The sequence below is a fragment of the Cenococcum geophilum genome (assembly GCF_001692895.1).
Source record: "Cenococcum geophilum 1.58 unplaced genomic scaffold K441scaffold_57, whole genome shotgun sequence".
Lineage (NCBI taxonomy): Eukaryota > Fungi > Ascomycota > Dothideomycetes > Gloniales > Gloniaceae > Cenococcum > Cenococcum geophilum.
Genome location: NW_027137615.1, coordinates 913,621 through 933,683, shown reverse-complemented (window position 1 = coordinate 933,683; position 20,063 = coordinate 913,621). Strand labels below are relative to the sequence as shown.

Sequence of the window (20,063 nt, the reverse complement as noted above, 5' to 3'; positions counted from 1 at the left end):
TTGCAAGTTCAGATCAGAATGAGGGCTTCAGAATGGAGTTGATCTGGAGCTCCAATCTGATTCTGAGGCGACTGTTCGGTTGAATTCCAGTTCAACTTGACTTCAACCACAAATTTTTTGATGTTCCTCTGACCGCCTAAAAAACACGCTAAGAGTTACTAAAAAGTTGGCAACTTTACTATATACGGCTTCTGAACTGAAGGTCTTGGCGTCAGTTCAATATGGAGGTCTGGGTTCCAGTTTCAATCTGAAGCCTCTAGATTGCACACGCCTGTGCTTTTAACAAAGCCACAAACGCGTACCAAATTAGGAAGGAACGCGTCCTTTTCTGTCGGACTTTCAGTTCAGATCTGATCTGAAGTTTTGCAACCGAACGCAGCCTTAACTTAGCTATACCAATAGTATCCGTGATGCAGCCACAGAAACATTTGGTGATCCCGTTACCCTATATTGCTTTAGTCTCAGAGATCCGTGCCGTTATGTCCGGTTGTCGCCGTGCTTTAACTAGCATCTACTACACCTTCATTGTTGCCAGCTACGTGTTCATCATCGCCTCCACCTCGATTCACTATGGCTCAACCGCCGCCTGGTAAGTCCCCATTACCAGGCGTTCCATCCACAGCGCTCTCATTTTCAGCGTCATCATTATCGTCGTCGTCATCGTCATCGGCTTCGTAAATTGTGAATATTGTAGAGTCGAGTGTAAAGGCGGCGTCGGTTGGGAGCTCAAAGCTAGGCCGAGAGTTAGAGACTATATATCAGGATGTGAAAGGCTGCTTACTCAATGGCTCGACCTTCAGGACAGCGAAAAATGACTTTACTGCCAAGAGACTCGATCTCAGTTACGATTTCCTGAAGCTCCTTCTTCCAAAGTGCTTTGTCCCTGCGACCTTTCGGATCAACCACTGTCATAGGCATGAGTGACTGTGAGGCTTCCATCAAATAATAAACCTGCCTGCTATAGCTTAGTAGTTTCGACTGAAGGCATTTCTTTTGAAGCGAGAAGTGTGGAGTGCTCGTGAGACGAAAGAGAAGAAGATGACTAGAGCAAGCAAATACGCAAGCCCAAGGGGAGTGGAAGAATGGGAGATCTGAGTGAAGTCATGCCACAGCAGCAGTAGTTACTAAGCGAGGAGGTCTCGGCAATCAAGCTCTCTACCCTAGGCGTCGAAGTTGACTAGCCGTCTTTCTCTCGGGCTTGCGTATTTGCTTGCTCCAGTTAACTCCTCCCTGAAACGCGCAAATCCATGCCAGGTATCTAACTTTAATCTGCTGCATGTGAGCCTTCAGCTGACTCCTTTCACCAGAAAATCCGCCCAGCATATAGCCATGGCCATGGCCGCGTCCTCAGTTCAACACCACAACTTCCAGAGTGACCACGAGACTTTTGTATGCGTGATATGTCAACAAGCTGTCAGAATCGGGGAGCGCATCAGCAAATCGTCCTGTGCGATCATTCGTACCACAGGGACTGTCTCAACCCATGGGCCCGGAATTCAGAAAACCCGGCATGTCCCTTAAGACGCTGCCGATTCGACATGGAGCTGGTCGAGTCGATTCCAGAAAATGAACGGCGTGCGGCAGCAGAAGAGGTGGGGCGCATGGCAGAAGACATAGCATTTTTCGCAACAGAAAGAGCAGCACGTACGGCAGAAATAGCTCGCAGGGCAGCAGGAGAAGTACCAAGACGTGCGGCAGAGGCAGTTCGCATGGCAGCGGAGGAAGAGGAAGCGAGGAACAGATGGGGGCAGGTGATATTGAATGCGCGACCGAATGAATCAAGAGCGTGGGGTTAGAAGAAGGGCAAGGCGAAACATTCTACCTTGGAGTCCGCCGTGCGCTTGCCTGTAATACGATATATGTTGCCAACAGTCCTCTCGCGACCATGAGTCTCATTCGAGGCAGTGTTTTCGGTTTCAGTTCCATGGATATGTTCTTCTGGATCGACCCAGCCAAGCCGATCCAGGATATTGCACGCGCATAGATAAAGGTGCAATTTAGAGACACCTGGTCATCAGAGGACTATTTACTCCCAGAAGTCATTGAAGTTAACGGCATGAGAGCGCGTTCGTCATTAACTGGGCTAGAGGTACGATGGAATGGTTAACAAATAAGAAATTCGTTAACGGTTCTAGGTGGGACTTAAACACGGGACAAGCTTCATACTCCATCGTATATAATCCAGTCGGGTCAAAGGGGTCGGACATGAGAGGATCCGGCGGCCGGGAATACGAAGAGTAATGCAATGGAATATGCCTTCTTTGTCGTTGCGAGATTTCCCTGAGCGCGCTATGTAGACAAAACAGTCGGGGTGTCCCCCAGATGACGTTCAGTAAAAGGGGCCCAGCTACGCTCGGGCCAGGTCTAGTCCCAACTCCGCAGACAATTCTAGATTCGGAACATCACCAAACAAAATCGAACGTATTATTGTTATATATTGTACTTTCCTGAGTGTACAAGCTAAATAGGCACGCGGTGAGCCATATAAATGCATCTAAGTACTCACATGTAACCCAATATGGCAAAGTCGCACTCTTACCGGTATATGGGGAGACGGTTCGTCACTGCGGCTCAAGCCGCAAGAATGAGAGTGAATGGAGTGAATTGAAATTCGAGCATACAAATGAGATGGCGTCACCGTTGAGAATTCTATTGGGCCCTATATGATATTTCTGCCGCCTGATCTGGCGAGACTTATTTCTTCACTTTCCAAAGCTGCTCCTCTTCCTCTCTTCTTTTTTTCGGGTTTGCGTATTTGCTTGCTCCGTTTGTCTACCTTCTCTATCCTCCAACTTCATAGTCACTCACGAAACTCTCGATGTCTCTCACAACCCATTACTAACATCTCATCGAACTGTGTTACAAAATGCTCGGATTCAGTTACCAAGTCGTCTACGCTGACTCAAGTGATGGTGAGAATGCCCAGTCAGCGCCTACAGGCAATGCCACTAGGTCCAACATCCCAGAGTCGACCGATCATCAAGATGGCAGAAACGTCAGCCAACCCAAACATACTGGTGATGATGCCACTGAGTCCAACACTCTAGAGCCAACCGAGCATCAAGATAACGAATACACCGACCAGCCACAAGCATCAGTAGACAATGAGAACGATGCGTACCCCGACATTGCTAACCTAGCACAAAACGATGCGCAAACCAGAGAGGTAAGACCTGTCAGGTGTTTAGATGTGACATTTACTGACTAATATTCCCTTTTTAGTTCACATTTGCAAAGGGCGAAGGTCCATGCTTCATAATGTGGCAGGATGTCGACAGTAGAAAAATGCTCTACGTTGACGGGTTCTCAGTCTCAACTCCACTACAGTTCCAGGTCTCAGTAAATTCCGAGTACGAATCCTACCTTCGTGTTCGTGCCACAGTCGATTGTGAAGTCGATCAGTACGGACTTGTGCAGAATCAAAAGCATCGGATATACTTTGTAAGTCCCTCCAACGTGCTATCTGGTTGCTACGGCTAACAGATCTAGTTCTATAACCCGGACGACATTGCCTTGAACATGCGAAAGGACGGCTTAATGTTCGACCTACTCGGTCCAGACGAATTTCCACTCCCACCACCTCTCAAGGAGAACACCAAGTCAAGCACAGCCTTTGAGAAAGGGTACCTCATGGCCTGCCGCATGGTGCTGAGGAAGCCACCCCACATCATCGCGCTTCATCACCAAGCGAAACTGCGCGGGGTGGGTGTCGAGGTCCAACAGAAACTCATCTCACTGTCCAAGGCTAAATCAATCTTCATTGTTATGAGGAAGAACAATTCCATCCTCTATGAAAAGGACCGACTCGTTCGCGCATTCTGGAACCACAGCGTACGCGGAACCTTCCTGCGGGCTAGATACCAAGTCAACAAGAACAAGGAAGAGCCAGTGCAAGTCTAGTCCCTTCTTGCAGTCTTATTTTTCTTTACTATTACGTCCCTGTTACCTCGCTTTCACACCGTACTTGGACATTACTAGTACAGTACTTGTACATGACCCGATAGCGCTAACCTCTATCACAGAATTCAATTTAACCTGCGTATCATGCGTGAGACTCTTCTTGAGACTGGCCCTATTTTCCGAGTGAAAGTAAAGGACGCGTTTAGAACCCTCGACGAGTACCTTCTAACAATGGCAACTGCCGTACAACGCGAGTGGGATGCTAGGCGGGAAATTGCTGTGCAAATGAAAAAGCAGCCGTGCACAATCGTTCTAGTGGCAGATCAAAAGACTAGAAAGCGAGAGGACGGCTTACTCCGTCGGTATTTCGCGTTCGTGAAGCTTGGTTCTGCTGAGGATCCAGTCCGCCACCTCCTAGGCCCTGGGGATCGTGTGAATCTCGCCGATGAAATCCAAGACTTCGAATTCGACGAAGATCCTGAAACAGCCGGGATTAATGAAGAACTTGCCCAGATCAAGATATCGAAAAAGTTCACTGGCAAGGGCAAAAGCAAAGGCAAAGGCAAGGCTCTTAGCGCTGAACGCGCATGGCCCTATGAAGTCAAGGCGGATGGTAGCATAGTACAACCTGAAACAGATGCACTTGCAGATGGCACGGCTATCCACGCCGGCATATCAATGCAGGGAGTAGTGCTTGGGCTTCCCTACTTCGCAAGGTTCTTTGATCTCTGCTTGGCTATAAATCTTGACAAAAGAACACACGTTCCAAAGTTCTTCAAGCCTGCAATCAGCGACCCAAGAAATCTCGAAGAGTCCTCCGGATCGACATGCTTCCTAGACCCTATCGACTCGGACAGACCATCCAGGAAGCTTTTCAAGGCTCTAGCACGGTTTCAAAAACTCCAAGAGAAGTTTACAGACATCACCAAAGTCCTCCTTGGTAACGACATGAGTACTTCTCGGGAGACCAATCCGTACCAGGACCTTCCCCAGAAGGCCATCGGCGCTATTGGAAGTCTCCGTCCCGACCAACGTCTTGTCTTCGAAGACGCCTCGAAGGTAAACAACCGCTTGCAGGTGCTCACCGGTCCACCAGGCACTGGCAAAACACATACGTTAGCTCACATGGCCCTTGCAAACGCATTTGCTGGGAAAGTCACGGTGGTCGCCACAGTCACAAATCACGCTTGCAACGTTGCGACAAACTTGATCAAGCGTGTCTTCTACGAGCATCATGCCGACTTTCTGTTCTGCCGCTATGAGGCATTGTCTCTGGCATCGAAGGTACGTGCTAACCAGGACATACATCTTCATTAAACCTAGCTCCCCTTCTTCACGTTTAGGTTGGCTGTTATCTGTTGAAGCTAATGAGAAATCTATACAGAGGTTCAAAACCATGCTTAGCAAGCACAAGCCCGCTACTGCTAAAAACACCCCTGCAGCGGCCGCACCCCCCCTCGACGAAGACGACAACCATGACGACATGATCTATGATGACTTGGCACTCGAACTTCTCATCGATCAAATGAGATCTGAAGACGATAGCTATGCTAAAGACAGGAGAATCACGAGGGAGGTTGCGCCGTATATATTGTCAAGAATGATGACAGACCGTCTTCACAGTGGCAAAGATATTGAGCTTAGCCATTTATTCAGCGAGTTCCAGACTGGGTTTCCCAACGACGAAGAGGGAAATGCAAGATCAAGGCAATTCCAGGATGCCATTAAACAGATGGCATCTGACATTCCTTTGAGCTGTTCGGTCATCATTACCACGCTTGGAAATTGCGATGACCTTGGTTCTATAAAGGGATTCCGCCCGGCCATGGTCCTTGTCGATGAAGCTGGAGTTTGTACTGAACCTGACCTTATTATGGCAATTGCAAATTTTCCGGAAGCAGAAGCCTTTGTGCTCTGTGGCGACCCGAAGCAGAACCGGCCCACAGTCATCTCTCCTGCCACGTCACTGGTGTATCACAACCAGCTAACCATAGACAACTTCGAGACCAAGCACGAGGGTGACGTGGTGAAGACAGGTCAACCAACGGCACCAGAAGCTCCGCAGAATGAGTTCTCGGAGCAGCTCAAGACATCCCCTCTGGTCAGATTAGTTGAAAGACTACAATGGCCGTCCATCATGCTCACACATCAACGTCGCGCTGTCCCTGGGATTCGACAGATCTGGGGAAAGCTATACGACAATCGTATCCAGGATGCCCCAGGCACAGAGGTGAACTCCAGGCAGAATGCCATGAAATTTCAGACCCTTATGAAAGAAAAGCATGGCTTAGACAACTGCTCCTACGTTGTGATGGATGTCCGGGGCAGTGTCGATAGAAAGAGTGGGACGTCGATTTATAACCCAGCGTTCATTGATGTCGCACTCGGTTGCCTGGAAAGTCTGTTCGCCGCTAACTTTCCTGCTACCGATATTTGCATCATCACGCCATATCAAGCTGAGCGCCGGGCATTCATCAATGCATTTGCTCATATGTCCAAGACCCTCAAAGCGGAAGGAGCCTGGGTCGAGCAGCTTCAATTCGTCGACGCGGTCACTATCGATAGCTTCCAAGGAGATGAACGCAGGTAAGAAGTTACGGCTTACCATTAATCGTTTTTATATTAATACATCTTTCCTTCCAGCATTGTAATTGTCGATCTCGTCGCCGCTGCGGGTGTGAGACGTCGATTTGTCGAAGATGGCCACCGTCTCAACGTCGCAATATCGCGTGCTAGAGATGGTATGATAATCATTGGGGATGGGATGGGAGCATCAACTCAACCACAAGAACTCCTCCAACTGATCCGTAGTGGGAAAAAGATCATCAATCTTGGTAACCTCTATACCGGAATTTTTGCATGTGCACTCTCCGACGGGTTCTTGATACCAGTAGAGGCCAACGCGTACCCCGGGAAGCAATGGTGGGCCAAGTATGAAGCACCCCCAGAGAGCGTGGTTTTCAATAAGCGAAATTCCAGCCAATAAAATATTGGCATTTGTCAATATTTGCAGTGTCAATATTAAATATTGGCAATAGTTTGGGTAGAATATACTTAATTTAAAAATAAAGATTATATAAATTATTGGTATAGATTGGCAGTTTTATAATATAATTAAGCTCGGGCCCTTCGCAAGAACCTTCGCGGACGAGCTTAGGGGTAAGCCGTGCACGGAGCCGTGCACGAAGCTCTGCACGGGGCTCCACCAAAGCTCTGCAAAAGCTCTACATGAAGCTCTACTCGAAGCTCTACTCGAAGCCCTATATGGAGTTCTAAAGCTCTACTAACACGCAGCACTAATATACTAGGAGGGTTCTATAATCGGCCGTACGAACGCCCATACGATTAGTCGCCATACAATCGTCCCTACGAACGGCTCTACAAACGTCTCTACAAATGTCTGCACGAACGCCTGCACGAACGCCTATATAAAGCCCTGCTCAAAGCTCTATATAAAGCCCTTTATAAGGCCTTCAAAAACAAGCCTAAATACAAGGTCTATATAGAGAAGCTCTATCAAAGCTCTACTCAAAGCTCTAACCAAGCTCTGCTCGAGGCTCTGCTCGAAGCTCTGCTCGAAGCTCTACTCGAAGCTCTATCAAAACTCTGCTCGAAGTTCTATCGAAGCTCTGCTCAAAGCTCTGCACGAGGCTCTACTCAAAGCCCTATCAAAGATCTACTTGAAGCTCTGCTCGGAGCTCTGCCAGGGATCTGCACGGAGCTCTACTCAAGCTCTGCTCAAAAGCTCTACGCGAGGCTCTGCTCGAGGCTCTACTAACACGCAGCACTGATATACTAGGAAGACTCTATAATCGCCTATACGAACGGCTCTACAATCAATTAATTTATCAATTAATTGCCTACACGAACGCCTATACGAACGTCCATATAAACGCCCGTACGAACGCCATCTTGACGAGGCCGGTGTAGACGAGGTATCGCTCGCGACTATGTGTTATTTGGTCTGGGTCCTCGATTAGCGCAGGAACGTTCCGTGTTGGGCATCTCTTCATGACAAAGATAATGCTAGTAATGGGCGTTGCGAAGTCGATTGCGATTTCTTTGTTGCATGCACTGACAGAATGCAATGGCACCATTGTTTCCGGATGGATTATTAGGAGTCTTCCACCTTGGCTTCCACTCGCTGCTTGCACGACATACCCTAAGTACATCTAGCGTCTTGAATCCGGATGGGATTTCTGGGCGTTTGGCAGGGGAACATAAAACAGCCGTAGTATATCTCGCGAAGGCTGCAGAGTCGTCAAGACGACACATCCCAGCTATGCAATGCCACTCGGGATTCCACTCATCCAAATTCACAATGCGGCAGGGGCCAGAATTGATACTGACTCCTGGGAATTCTGGAATAGGAGGTTCTGCGTTTTTGGAGTTGACTGCGTTGTCGAAGAAAACTTTAAGCTCATTTGAGAATGCCAGACGTAACAAGCTGGGCTTAGCGAGGTTGCGTACTTCTCCATGAAAAATAAGGCTTTTTGCAAACTAAAGCACATATATACCACAGTTTACCGCGTCTGCTTGTGTCTGAAATACGTTAAGCGTCCTGAAATTTGTCGTGATTGTTCCCTTTCGCAGGTCAGGTATATCGTTGTTTGATAACAATGCTAATATGGCTTTTATTTCACGAATGGTTTGTTCGGACGTAGCGGTCGGTCTGCCCATGGGGTCCCACACAGAAGCATTGGCAGTAAAACCATCACTTTTGCAATATATTTCCAGCGACACCAATATCCAATGGTCATTGGCGTTGACTGGGAGAAGGATGAGTCTAACTTGAGGAGTAATAGTAGAAAAAATCCACTTGACGATACGATTGCGGCGTTCCTTGTTTGTCCGCTGTTGGATTTAAAAGTGGGCTGGTTACCAGAGGGGAAATTACTGCGATATGCGGGGCCGCCGTGGCCCAAGAACCAATCAAAGCGTCAATGGCTTAATCGGTTATCCACCCGCTACTGTGAAATCTCAGAAAGTCGCGTACCGTCGGCTGTGCTTTACGGCACCCACGGTAGCTTCCCATTTGAGGACCCCTAGGGTTTCCTTCCCCTCAGCTAGCAGTATCTTCACCTCCCTCCATTTACCTACCGCAATGCTCCGCGACACCACCTCCCCACTCCCCTCCCACTTCTCCACCGCCACCATCCCCGCCTCTCCTCCGCCCTCCCCCCCACCAACAAACCACCTTTCCGACATCTACGACTCCGCCCCCCCCTCTCCCACCCTCGATCCCGCCAACCCGCCCCGCACCCACGAAGCCCTGACCGACCTCCCCGCCCTCCGCCGCACCCACACCACCGCGGGCTACCGCGACGGCATCGCCGCCAGCAAGGCCGAGTTCGTGCAGGCCGGCTTCGACGAGGGTTTCTCGCTAGGCGCAGTGCTGGGGCTGCGCGTCGGGTATATTCTGGGGGTGCTGGAGGGGCTGGTGCGCGCGGTGCAGCAGGTGCAGAAGAAGGGCGCGGGTGAGGAGGGAGGCAGGCAGGGGTGGGTGGAAGAGGTGCGTGAGTTGAGGGGGGAGGCGGGGCGGGAGTTGGGGATGCAGAGGGTGATGGGGGAGGAGTTTTTTGATGGGGGGGGCGTGTGGCGGTGGGATGTGCCTGGGGCCGAGGAGAAGAAGGAGGATGTCACGTTTAGAGAGGTTGCGGAGGCGCATCCGCTTGTTGCAAAGTGGATGGGGGTTGTGAGGGAGGCGGCGGAGAGTCGGGGGGTTAATTTGGAGGTGCTAGAGAGGGAGGAGATTTCTGAAGAGTCAGGATTGAGTCGTGAGTGATGACAACCGCAAAATCCAAAGCGAACGGTTCTCTTCTTCATCCACCAGAATCACATGCCCCGCCACGAGATGCAAAGAGCGTAGACTACAGCATATTTAGGATATTCTCCAAGATTTACTTGGGAATATTGGATCGAAAGCTATGCCAACAGCTCCCTCGAAATCGAGTTAATAAACGCAATCCCCTCCTTCCTCCACATATCGGCTTCGACAAAACCACAATTGCTAGCCGTAATGATAGGTGTTTGTATCTTGAGAGTTGCACACGATGCCGGAGATATTGTGTTGCGGGTCAGCAGTTGAACCGGTGTAGAGGCCATATTAGTGTGGCCACTTGGGCGGAAGACTAGACATAAGTATAAGTATACTATTAGAAAATATTGCACCAGAGGATCAGCGAGCAGACTACCGAGTGCCGGACAATCCTCAGACAGATTGAATGCAGTATTGTATTGGTAACAGCTGTATTCGTACTGTGTAGCATCTTTAACCCCCGAGAAAGAGCTGTTCAAAGACTATGGCCACCTGAATCGCAGTGGCCCTACAAGGGGCTGGGCAAATGGGATTTCCCATTGAGCACCTTTGCTATAGGAGCAGATGAATTGGTGGCAGCATAAACGAGAGATAATAAATTCACCGTATATAGTGCGTAGGAGAATAGACCACACATTTGAGCAGAAAAGGTCACTGAGCAGAAGATGCAGCTCGAGTCCCTTTTACATTTCCTCCTTCATAGCTTCGGGATGGACAAGTCTAAATGCTAGCCTACGGGCAAATGTACGAATTGACTAAGCAGGTTGAAGGAAAATTATTGCGCCGGAAGATTTCGTTCCAAAATTCAAAGCTGCGGAGAAAAGAGTTGTAAGCGGAGAGGAGATCGACAGGGGTTGTCAGTGAGCCGAAAGGCCAAGCTTTTGTGAGATCAGCGGCGTCATCTTACTTTTACATATCCAAAATTAACTTCAACTACCTTTTCAGGCTTACACCACGCGGTGGGAGACGGCTTTCTCCCAACACCACCTCCACCACGAATCGTAACTATGTTACTTGGCCTGCCAGTGCTGCGCAGAGCCCTTCTTAGCCATGGTCGTCCCCTCCTGCTAAAACCTCCCTCCACTTCTCCTACATCACCCCTCCAACGGCTCGCCCGCTCTCCTCCGCAACTCGTCCGCCACCTACAATCGCAGCAATTCTCCCCCCTCACGCCCCCAAACCCCGCCGACCTCCCCAAACCTCGCATACGCAAAGTCAAACCTCCGTTCCGGCGGCGGAAGTGGGTTCGTCGCCTCTTCATCCTCTCAGCCATCGTTGGCACCGGATACGTCATTGACATCCAATTCAACGCCTCCTCCCTGACCCGCTCCTTCCGCACGTTCAAAACTGGGCTCCTGGTCGGCGTGGACTACAAGATCAACTTTCGGGCCCATCCGCCGCTTGCGCCGTCTATCGAAGCACTGCACGCGCGCAATGCTGAGCGGGTCTTCGAGCTGCTACGGTCAAATGGCGGACTATACTTGAAAATCGGCCAGGCGATCGCCATGCAGAGTGCAATCCTGCCGCCGGCGTTCCAGAAGATGTTCAGCAAGATGTTCGACGATGCGCCGCAGAACGAATGGCACGAGGTCGAGAAGGTGATCCGGGAGGACTTTGGCAAGAGCGTGGAAGAGATGTTTGGGGTCAGTTTTGCAGGCGAGGAGGGGAAGGGAATCATGGAGAGGACGGCACGAGCGTCGGCAAGTGTGGCGCAGGTACATTGGGCGCGGTTGGCCGATGGGAGGGAGGTTGCAGTCAAGATCCAGAAGCGGGAGATTGCGAGGCAAGTCGGATGGGATTTGTGGGCTTTTAGGGTCGTCGCGAGAGTATATACGTGGTGGTTTGACATCCCGATGTACAGCCTTGTACCTTATATTTCGGAACGACTGATGCTAGAGACCGATTTCGTGAACGAGGCCGATAACGCTGAGGCGATGAGGAAGCTAGTACATGGTGAGAAGCGGCTAAGAGGAAGAGTTTATATTCCGCAAGTCTACCGCGAGTTGAGCTCTAAGCGAGTCATGACCGCCGAATGGATTGAAGGGATCCGTCTCTGGGACAAAGAAGGCATCACCAACAACTGGCAAGGTGGTCGGGGCCAGGGCAGTCCAGGATGTGGCGGGAAACCGCTCCCTCCAACCTCCAGCGCCGCTGTCGCCGCAAATCCAAACTCCAACGACCAATCCACTAACCCAGCCGCCCACGAGACGCTCAAGCCGGACCGTTCCCACTGGCGCGGTCCCAACGGCAAAGGCGGGCTCGGACTCTCCCTCAAATCCGTCATGACCACCATGGTCGACCTCTTCAGCGCACAGATGTTCCTCTGGGGCCTCGTGCACTGCGACCCGCACCCGGGCAACATCTTCGTGCGGCGCCTGCCGTCCGGCCAGCCCGAAATCGTGCTCATCGACCACGGGCTCTACATCCACATGAACCCAGCGTTCCGGCACCAGTACGCACTGTTCTGGAAATCGCTGTTAGCCTTCGACAACGCGACCATCACCGACATCGTGCGCTCGTGGGGCATCAACAACCCGGACATCTTCGCGTCCGCCACGCTCATGCGGCCCTACACCGGCGGCGACAACTCGACGCTGGAGGAGCTGCGCAGGGGCGGCAGGAGGAAGGATGAGCAGGAGCGCGCGTTCGAGATGCAGGTTCGTGCGCATGAGGGCGTCAAGCAGATCCTCGGCGATGAGACGAAGTGGCCGCGCGAGCTGATTTTTATTGGCCGCAATCTGCGTATTGTGCAGGGGAATAATCAGTTTTTGGGCTCGCCGGTCAATCGGATCAAGATTACGGGATTGTGGGCTAGTCGTGCGCTTGCGGAGAGTAAGGACCTGGCGTGGGGGGAAAGGTGGAGGAATTGGGTTAAGCATCTGAGGTTTAGGCTTGTGTTGCTGGGGAGCGATGTGCTGTTTCTGTGGTCGAGAGCTAGGCAGGTGCTAGGTGTGGGAAGGGGCATGGAGGAGGATATTGAGGAGCGCATGAGGGTCATGGCGAAGGAGTTTGGAGTTGAGCTTAATCATGGGGTTTTTGAAGGATGATTGAGCTGGAAGGCGAGCCTAGGAGTCAACGGGTCTTGGAGACGCTCGGAGTGGAGGCGGGATATCTCATCTCTGGTATGATTCCGCTCATAAATCTAGGATGGTTGGGCGGGGGTAGAGACAGCGATGGCGTTCGGACCTACACGCCAGCCGTACGCGTATAGATGGTGGCGTATTATATGTATGATAGCGCTTTCGGCATGCCAGCAATAGATCCGAATCATCTTAGCCCCTGGTGCATCATCTTCGAACGCTCGCAAAATTAGTGAACAAGACTAAGCGTACCTTCCTCGGAATCGCTCGTTCAAAGGCGTTTGGATTCAAGTATTCGTGAGCACAGTTAATACCCATATCATTAAGCAGGCATTTCTTAGTTTAGCAAGACGAAAAGAAGTGCTCTGCATTAATACCAACTTATTTAGTAAATGTCCTAAGTAGTCAATCTGGGCGGCGAAGAAAAAATCTAGCCCGCACTACAATTTAGCATCCACGGGAGATGTAACGCCGAAAGAGGCCAATAGCAGAATATTGAGGAGTGTGCTGCAATTTTGGCGCACGTTCGCAAGTTCTTCAACCATTGGCTAATAAAGTTAGCCACTCAGCGTTCCCTCTGACAAGGTTCCTAGCATTCAGAGATGGTACTGTAATGTTAGTATAAACGCGCCAATCGACAGGTCCAGACTCGATAGCTTCTTACGTCTTCAAACTCAATTAAATTAATCTACAGTCGTTGCTGTCAATAGATGCGCGACTTCAAGCCTCAACCGTTCCCGCTACTAGTGTCAGTTAGTATGCAGCCAACCAATTGGAGCAGAAAGCCTAGAGCCAGTTCAGTTTCACCCCATGTCCGAGCACTGCAATCTCAGCGTACTCGAGTCGTGTCGAAGATGCTGTCACGCGCCAGAGAACCAACAATAGCCATATTAGGTCATCAAGACAGAGACTGGGCTCATCAGCGTCATTGAGGCGCTATACCCAACCGGTCGTTGTACCGAGGCAATTTCCAGATGTGGGGTTAGCTTACTATTATCCCCGACATATTCTGGTACGTCAACCGCGTTTCTTCGAGGCTAACTGCGTTATAAGTGAAATGCTTACCTCGTGAACCAGTAAGAATACTACTCAAATCCTCGTGTTCTAAGTCTTCCCACTATCAAGCACCTTACTCTCAATTTCGTACAAATACAACCACAATGTCCGCCAATAAGTACACCGACATCATCTTCGAGATCACGGGTAAAATCGGCATTATCAAGGTACTTTCTTATCCTTCATCCACACCGTCTCCTATGCTACTTTCTTTGCATCATCGTCTGTGAATCCCATTCTAACCTCCCCAGTTCAACCGCCCCAAATCTCTCAACGCTTTTGGCGGCAATCTGATCCCGGACACTATCGCCGCGTTAAGAGAGCTAGATCAGCATCCGGAGACTGTGTTTACTGTTCTGACTGGTGAGGGGAGGTTTTTCTCCGCAGGCGCAGATGTCAAGGGTGAGTGCTTAGGATTCTAGAGGCGAAGAAGGTTTAGACACAATTGGTTCTTCTACTAATACAGTGAATAGCGGAAGGAGGAAAGGCGAAAGTCGAGTATAAGAACGATGCAGAAAAGAAACTAGCATTTCTGGCGCGATTCTCGACCAGTGGGTGGTTTCCTAACTCAATATTCTCGCACGCCTTGCCTGCATCCCCAAGTCTACGATCCCTCCCCTTCTCTCTCTCCCTCATTACCTACTTTCCTCATCCCCAATTCTTCAACCATCTCAAATTTCTCTTCTCCTCATAAACCCTAACCCCTCCCCAGCAACCGAGCTCCTCCGCTCCCTAATCGACCACCGCAAAGTCGTCGTCCTCGCCCTCAACGGCCCCGGCGTCGGCGGCGGCGCCGCCTGGTTCCAAGGCATCGCCGACATCTTCCTAGCCGCCTCGGGCGCATACCTGCAAGCGCCGTTCAGCGCGCTGGGGCTGGTGCCCGAGAACGGGTCCGCGATCTCGCTCGCGCAGAGCATGGGCGTGCACCGCGCCAACGACTTCCTGATGTTCGGGCGGAAGGTCACGGTCGAGGAGCTCGAGCGGTGGGGGCTGGTCAATCGGATTTTCCCAAAGGACGGGTTTCACGAGGCCGTGCTGGGGTTTTTGCGCGAGCAGTTGGAGGTTAATGATGGGAAGAGTATGATGGAGATGAAGAGGCTGCAGAATGCGCCGAGGAGGGATCAGAGGATGATTGCGGTGGTCAATGCGATGGATGCGCTTGCGGAGCGGTTCGTGGAGGATGCGCCGGTGAAGAGGTTTGAGGAGAAGAGGGCGTTGTTGGAGTGTGAGCTTTCCCTCGTTCTCTTCCCTTATTTCTTAGGGGGCTGTGTGGATGAAACTGACGTATGCACAGCGAAATCGAAGAACCGGACATCGAAGATATAAGAGTCGAGGTCTAGAAATCGGAGCGTAGCACATGGCAGAGCAGTGCGCTGGTTTACTGGGATAATTACCCCTAAAAATGTAATTTTCTACCCATAATATCGTGGCATCTAATTAAGTTATTAGTAGCACGTATATCTTGATTTCTTTGTTAGGTCACGTTATCATAACTTATACATGCCAAATCTCTCAAGTTGGTTAGGAATGAACCTCTAGTCACCTCCCCTGCATGCTTCCGTTACCACACGTCCTTCGTATCCTTTCCTTACGCCCAACCCAACTCCTCTCACCTCAAACATGCCTCCTCCTCGCCCACTTCGTCAAATACTCTCTCCCCGCCAAGCGATACGTATCCTCCTCAACATAACTCCCCCCTGCCCCTCCGTCTGCAGCACCAAATTAAGCCCCTGAGACCCCTCACTATACCGTGGCCAAACCGGCACTCCCACCCCATTCGGATCTTCCCCATGAATAAAATTAATCCACTGCGCACTTATCTGCCTGCTCAACTCCCGATACTCCGGCCAGGGCCCCACAAACAGCGGATTCCCAAACACAAACGCCACCTCGCTGAAATGCTCGACGCCCTTGTACGCGTCAGACTGCCCGTCAGGTCCGTATACGTCGCGTTGGCGTTGTTGACGAACGGCCGCGTGTTGAAGCGGTAGATGTAGGTGGGCGAGTGGCAGAACACGTCGCCTAGGGTCGCGGCGATGCGCTTGAATTGGTAGCCCTGCGCGGCGAAGCGCTCGGTGCCCGTGTTGAGCGGAATGCTAAGGGTTAGGTCGTCCGGGTACAAGCGCATGATTTCGCGGACCGTGGAGGGCGGGAAGTCGAAGCCGGTCGAGTTGAGCAGGAAGGCGTAGAGGTCGAAGTCGGTGTTTATGACATCGTCGTCGGGTGCGTTATCGGTGCTTTCGTCGGAGTTTGTGCCGTAGAGGTGCGGGATGTGGGTGAAGCGGCCGGAGTGGAATAGCTCGGTGGGGTAGTTTGGCATGATGTCGCCGTCGACGGTGGGGTAGAAGCCTTGGCCGGTGACTTTGGAGGAGTCCATAAAGGGGTAGATCGCGGAGTAGGGGACCGTGCGGAGGCAGGCCAGCGTGTCGATGGCGGATAAGCAGTTGGTTTGGGCGACGATTTTGTCGTATATTGGTTGGTACCAGGAGCTGCCATCATACCAGGCCGTAGTTGCGCTGCCGGATTCTTGGATTGAGTGGTGGAAGAGATTCGAGGTCTGACCACCAATATGCGGAGGAAGTAGTAGGGAAGCTCCAGCCAATATAGAAGTTGGACCGGAGCTAAACTGGATGCACGTACTATAGCGAATGAACCCGCAGACTCTCCCCAGATAGTCACGCTATTAGGATCACCTCCAAATGCTGAGATATTCTCTGAAATCCACGCCAACGCTTTCCGCATGTCTTGAAGAGATAGGTTTGTATTACCAGATCCCTTGATATCAGTTAGTTTTGTCATAGCTGAAAGCAGTGCTGTGTTACATGCCTGGATTTCGATGCTGTAAAGCATGCCCCATCTCCTTTTCGATAATGATACTTGCGCCGATTATAGGCTATCCTATTTCGACAGATCTTTTCACAAGGTATGTGAGGTTATAATATGGAAGAGCACTAGTTCCCACTTGATAGCTAGAAGAAAAGGTCAGATGGGAAAAGAATGGAAATGAAGTAGACGATAAATTCTACTAGCTTTAATATTAAAGAATGAAATATTAATCCTCTTGACATGTTACATGATACGAGTGGCCTATAAAGGACAATGAGTAAAGACAATGAAAACTAACCTGCCACCGTGGATCCAGAGCATGACTGGTAACTTCTGGCTCTCCTCCAATCCCGCGGGCCTTATGACATTGATACTCAAGCAATTCTCACTCATACCATACGCTGCATCCGCGGCTGGGGTATTATCAGGACATGCATTCCCATATCGCTTCGCTGAGCGTACGTCTGTCCAGGTTTCATTGAGAGCCTGCGGGACAGAGAAACGGTTTTGTCCGCCAGTGTCTTGGGCGTATGGCACGCCAAGAAACAGGTCCTGGTTGAAAGTTGGAAAATAAAGCCGGAATATGTGCTATTTAGGACAGTCACAGTAGGATCAGCCGTAGCTATAGGAGAGACCAAAAATGAAAGGGCAAGTAATAGCAACATCCATGACTGCATCTCCGGTAACATCCTTACGGCAGGTAGCAGGTGGCGGGTGAAGTAATTCCTGTGATGCTGCAAAATATTTGAATGGAGGGCAGCGCAAACTTTAATTTCAGCCTCGAACAACGGTTGTCAGGGATGCTGCCCACATCTGCAACTCAATAAAAGCGGAAGTGGGATCGGTGACGGGATCTCGGTCATGGTAGACGTTGTACTCCGCTCATTAAGCTCTTGGCATGCAGGAACGAGGGAGAAACGAGTGACGATCGTCTGGACAAGGAAGGTGAAACGCCGACAAACACGATGCCGGAATTTCGCCGCATATAGCTGCCTATAAGACCAACGATACAGATACACGATCCGACTAATGAACTCTTTAATCGCTCGACTTTGTTGACGAGGTATTTTCCAATTCGTCAAGACAGCCTCCTTGACCAGGCATGAACATTCACGAGCTCTAAGTTCTTGCACGGTTGCAGTCCAAGGGATTAGAATTGAGACAACAAGCCGGAAATTAAAATAAAATTAGAAAAGAAACAAGCTGGATCAGTAGACACTCTACACAAGTGAAAGGAGAATGCAGGACCAGACATACCACTGCATAAACTCCTCTGCACGATTTAATAGAGAAATTTGGTATCTTTCAGCTCACTGCGCCGGCACATACAGGCCGAATTTCAAAAGAGACATTATCTGATCCATAAGTTGAATAAGTGCCGACAGAAGCCTCAGACCTTCCGCGGAGAGGAACGATACCCCACTAGTCAGCAACATGAAGACGAACAGGAGGGAATCGACTTGACAGCTTCTTTCGATGGAGATGCCAGATTTAATTCGAAGATATAGTTTTATAGAAGTCAGAGACAAGAGGATCAGACCATCAGATATATCACTTGTAAATCCAGGAGTCGATTGGACCTCTGTAACCATCATCCCTTGGCACGGTAAAATTCCCACGACCTATCGATAAGGCTTAGCCAATACGGAATAGAATCAATAGAATCTAGGATCGTGATGAGAAATATGAGGGTGATTCTGGTGTTCTGCACGGATCACTTACCGTGTGGACGTCACCGTGCTAAGGGACAGCTTCTCAAAGCACCACCCCCCGGGCTTAAAACAGAGTCATAATTATTTAGTAGAAAAGAAGTGTAGAGCTTGATAATCTAAATGTCAAGAACGAACGCTTCTCCAAGGCTCCACAGTCGTATCGTGACTCCAGGGTATTCAAATGCCGCACCGTGACATCGTCAGAGACAGAATTCATACCCTCAAAAATCCCCGCAAACTCCGAAAAACAAAGTGTAGCTCCTGACAAACCGAACCTGACACACTGATATGCATCACATGACATTGCACGTCGTGCCGCCCATAGCCATACCTGTGGCCGCAATGCTAACCACAGTACGCGCCACTCCTATCCCATCGTCAATCTTTTTGAGTGAGTCCTTCCTCTAGGAAAAAAATCTTGTCAGCAAACTAGGGCCAAACACACGGGACTTTCGATCTCGAGAGGATGGCTGGCTTACATCGCGGGACATCTGGGGCGGGAGTCCCAGATTATTCGCGACCAGCGGTCCGTTCACGGGAGAATACCCATACGGGGATGGATACCCCGGGTATGGGTTTGGAGGGGTAATCGGCGTGTTCGCGCCGTACTGGTAGGGCGGGGCGGGCGTCATGGGCGAGAAATAACCAAGCGTTCCGGGCGTCTGAGGCGTCTGGGGCGTCTGAGGCGTCTGAGGATAGCTGAAGGACGGATTATGATAGATTCCTTGAGCCCTCATAATCTCAACCTGCCACTCCATGAAGACTTCTTGCATTTGCGGCATCCATTCTGGTGAGAGGCTGTATTTGACCGTGCGATCTTTGAAGGCAACAAAGTATTGCAGGTTGGAGTAAGGGCTTAGTGCAAGATGCTGTTGGTAAAATCAGCGCCATCTTAACAAAATACTGCATCTCACGATGCTGTGACGCCTATTCCGAGGAAATGATATTCGGACTTACCGCAACGGATCTCGGTTCCGCCGCATCAAGAATCTTATCCAGACCTGAATAACCCCCATAAAACTTCCACGAATAATAGCCATCGGGCCACATGACGAACCACGCATTATTGACTCCAAGGGCAACTTGGCTGGGCGTATCATATGCCTTCGTGACTTTATCTGCCAAATCGCTGGGTACGCCGCTCCATCTCGATCCCATTCCCGGCGTGCAAGCGAAATACGTCAATCCGGGCCCAAATGTCAAAAAACATGCGCTCGGCGCATTTGGGGTCGATTTGATCCATCGAGATAGGTCTGGATAGTTGATGTCGAAGTGGTTCTGTGTATAAACTGTTGCAGCAACGATTAGCGGGCAACAGATGGGAGCGCCCAGAGGCGTAGTAGAGGGACAGGATGACCTAGTGAAACTTACACAGCTTATCGCTACCGTCGCACACCTTGCAGCCTATATACCACAGTGGCTCCGGAGAATCGTTTTGTGGCGCGAGGGCTACGCAGTACGGTTGTTGCACTCGCCATCCCGGGTTCATGGAAGCGTTGAAGAGCTGGCGGAGCGTGGGCGGGATATTGTGACTAGCCGCATCAGCTTCGCAAGTCTTTCCGAAGAGCAGGAAGAATATCTTACAATTTCCATGATTTCGGCGAGTCGAAGAAAAAAGTGTTGTTAGGGCCAAATACAAACGTCAGTTCCGGCATTGCATATTGTGTGGTT

The 20,063-nt window shown here is 50.5% G+C and overlaps 7 protein-coding genes across 7 annotated transcripts; 5 read left to right on the top strand and 2 right to left on the bottom strand.

Moving 5' to 3' along the window:
* Positions 1 to 1,150: 1,150 nt before the first annotated feature.
* On the top strand, positions 1,151 to 1,922 carry K441DRAFT_282004 (uncharacterized protein). The gene has a single exon (XM_067640931.1). The coding sequence runs from the start codon at positions 1,392 to 1,394 to the stop codon at positions 1,794 to 1,796; it is 405 nt and encodes a 134-aa protein (XP_067498882.1). The 5' UTR covers positions 1,151 to 1,391; the 3' UTR covers positions 1,797 to 1,922.
* Positions 1,923 to 5,104: 3,182 nt separating this feature from the next.
* On the top strand, positions 5,105 to 6,950 carry K441DRAFT_281992 (uncharacterized protein). Its single transcript, XM_067640930.1, has 3 exons — positions 5,105 to 5,184; positions 5,285 to 6,486; positions 6,544 to 6,950. The coding sequence occupies exons 2-3, from the start codon at positions 5,297 to 5,299 to the stop codon at positions 6,884 to 6,886; spliced, it is 1,533 nt and encodes a 510-aa protein (XP_067498881.1). The 5' UTR covers positions 5,105 to 5,184; positions 5,285 to 5,296; the 3' UTR covers positions 6,887 to 6,950.
* A 2,120-nt stretch (positions 6,951 to 9,070) lies between these two features.
* K441DRAFT_425615 (uncharacterized protein) lies at positions 9,071 to 9,664 on the top strand (the record flags this gene model as incomplete). The annotated part of the gene is made up of 1 exon (XM_067641581.1): positions 9,071 to 9,664. A coding segment is annotated over one exon (594 nt), but the record flags the coding sequence as incomplete, so codon positions are not given.
* A 996-nt stretch (positions 9,665 to 10,660) lies between these two features.
* Positions 10,661 to 12,974, top strand: K441DRAFT_645168 (ABC1-domain-containing protein). The gene has a single exon (XM_067646786.1). It carries the CDS (start codon positions 10,726 to 10,728, stop codon positions 12,763 to 12,765), a length of 2,040 nt encoding a protein of 679 aa, XP_067498879.1. The 5' UTR covers positions 10,661 to 10,725; the 3' UTR covers positions 12,766 to 12,974.
* An 860-nt stretch (positions 12,975 to 13,834) lies between these two features.
* On the top strand, positions 13,835 to 15,410 carry K441DRAFT_667819 (peroxisomal d3,d2-enoyl-CoA isomerase-like protein). The gene is made up of 5 exons (XM_067649902.1): positions 13,835 to 14,021; positions 14,106 to 14,256; positions 14,328 to 14,405; positions 14,567 to 15,079; positions 15,149 to 15,410. Exons 1-5 carry the CDS (start codon positions 13,959 to 13,961, stop codon positions 15,178 to 15,180), a joined length of 837 nt encoding a protein of 278 aa, XP_067498878.1. The 5' UTR covers positions 13,835 to 13,958; the 3' UTR covers positions 15,181 to 15,410.
* Positions 15,411 to 15,468: 58 nt separating this feature from the next.
* Positions 15,469 to 17,369, bottom strand: K441DRAFT_690099 (alpha/beta-hydrolase; the record flags this gene model as incomplete). Its single annotated transcript, XM_067652356.1, has 7 exons — positions 15,469 to 15,504; positions 15,546 to 15,764; positions 15,821 to 16,411; positions 16,495 to 16,629; positions 16,763 to 16,823; positions 16,979 to 17,232; positions 17,286 to 17,369. 7 exons carry the CDS (start codon positions 17,367 to 17,369, stop codon positions 15,469 to 15,471), a joined length of 1,380 nt encoding a protein of 459 aa, XP_067498877.1.
* A 1,427-nt stretch (positions 17,370 to 18,796) lies between these two features.
* K441DRAFT_584261 (uncharacterized protein) lies at positions 18,797 to 20,047 on the bottom strand (the record flags this gene model as incomplete). Its single annotated transcript, XM_067644539.1, has 4 exons — positions 18,797 to 19,261; positions 19,350 to 19,681; positions 19,764 to 19,924; positions 19,977 to 20,047. 4 exons carry the CDS (start codon positions 20,045 to 20,047, stop codon positions 18,797 to 18,799), a joined length of 1,029 nt encoding a protein of 342 aa, XP_067498876.1.
* Between the last annotated feature and the right edge of the window lie 16 nt (positions 20,048 to 20,063).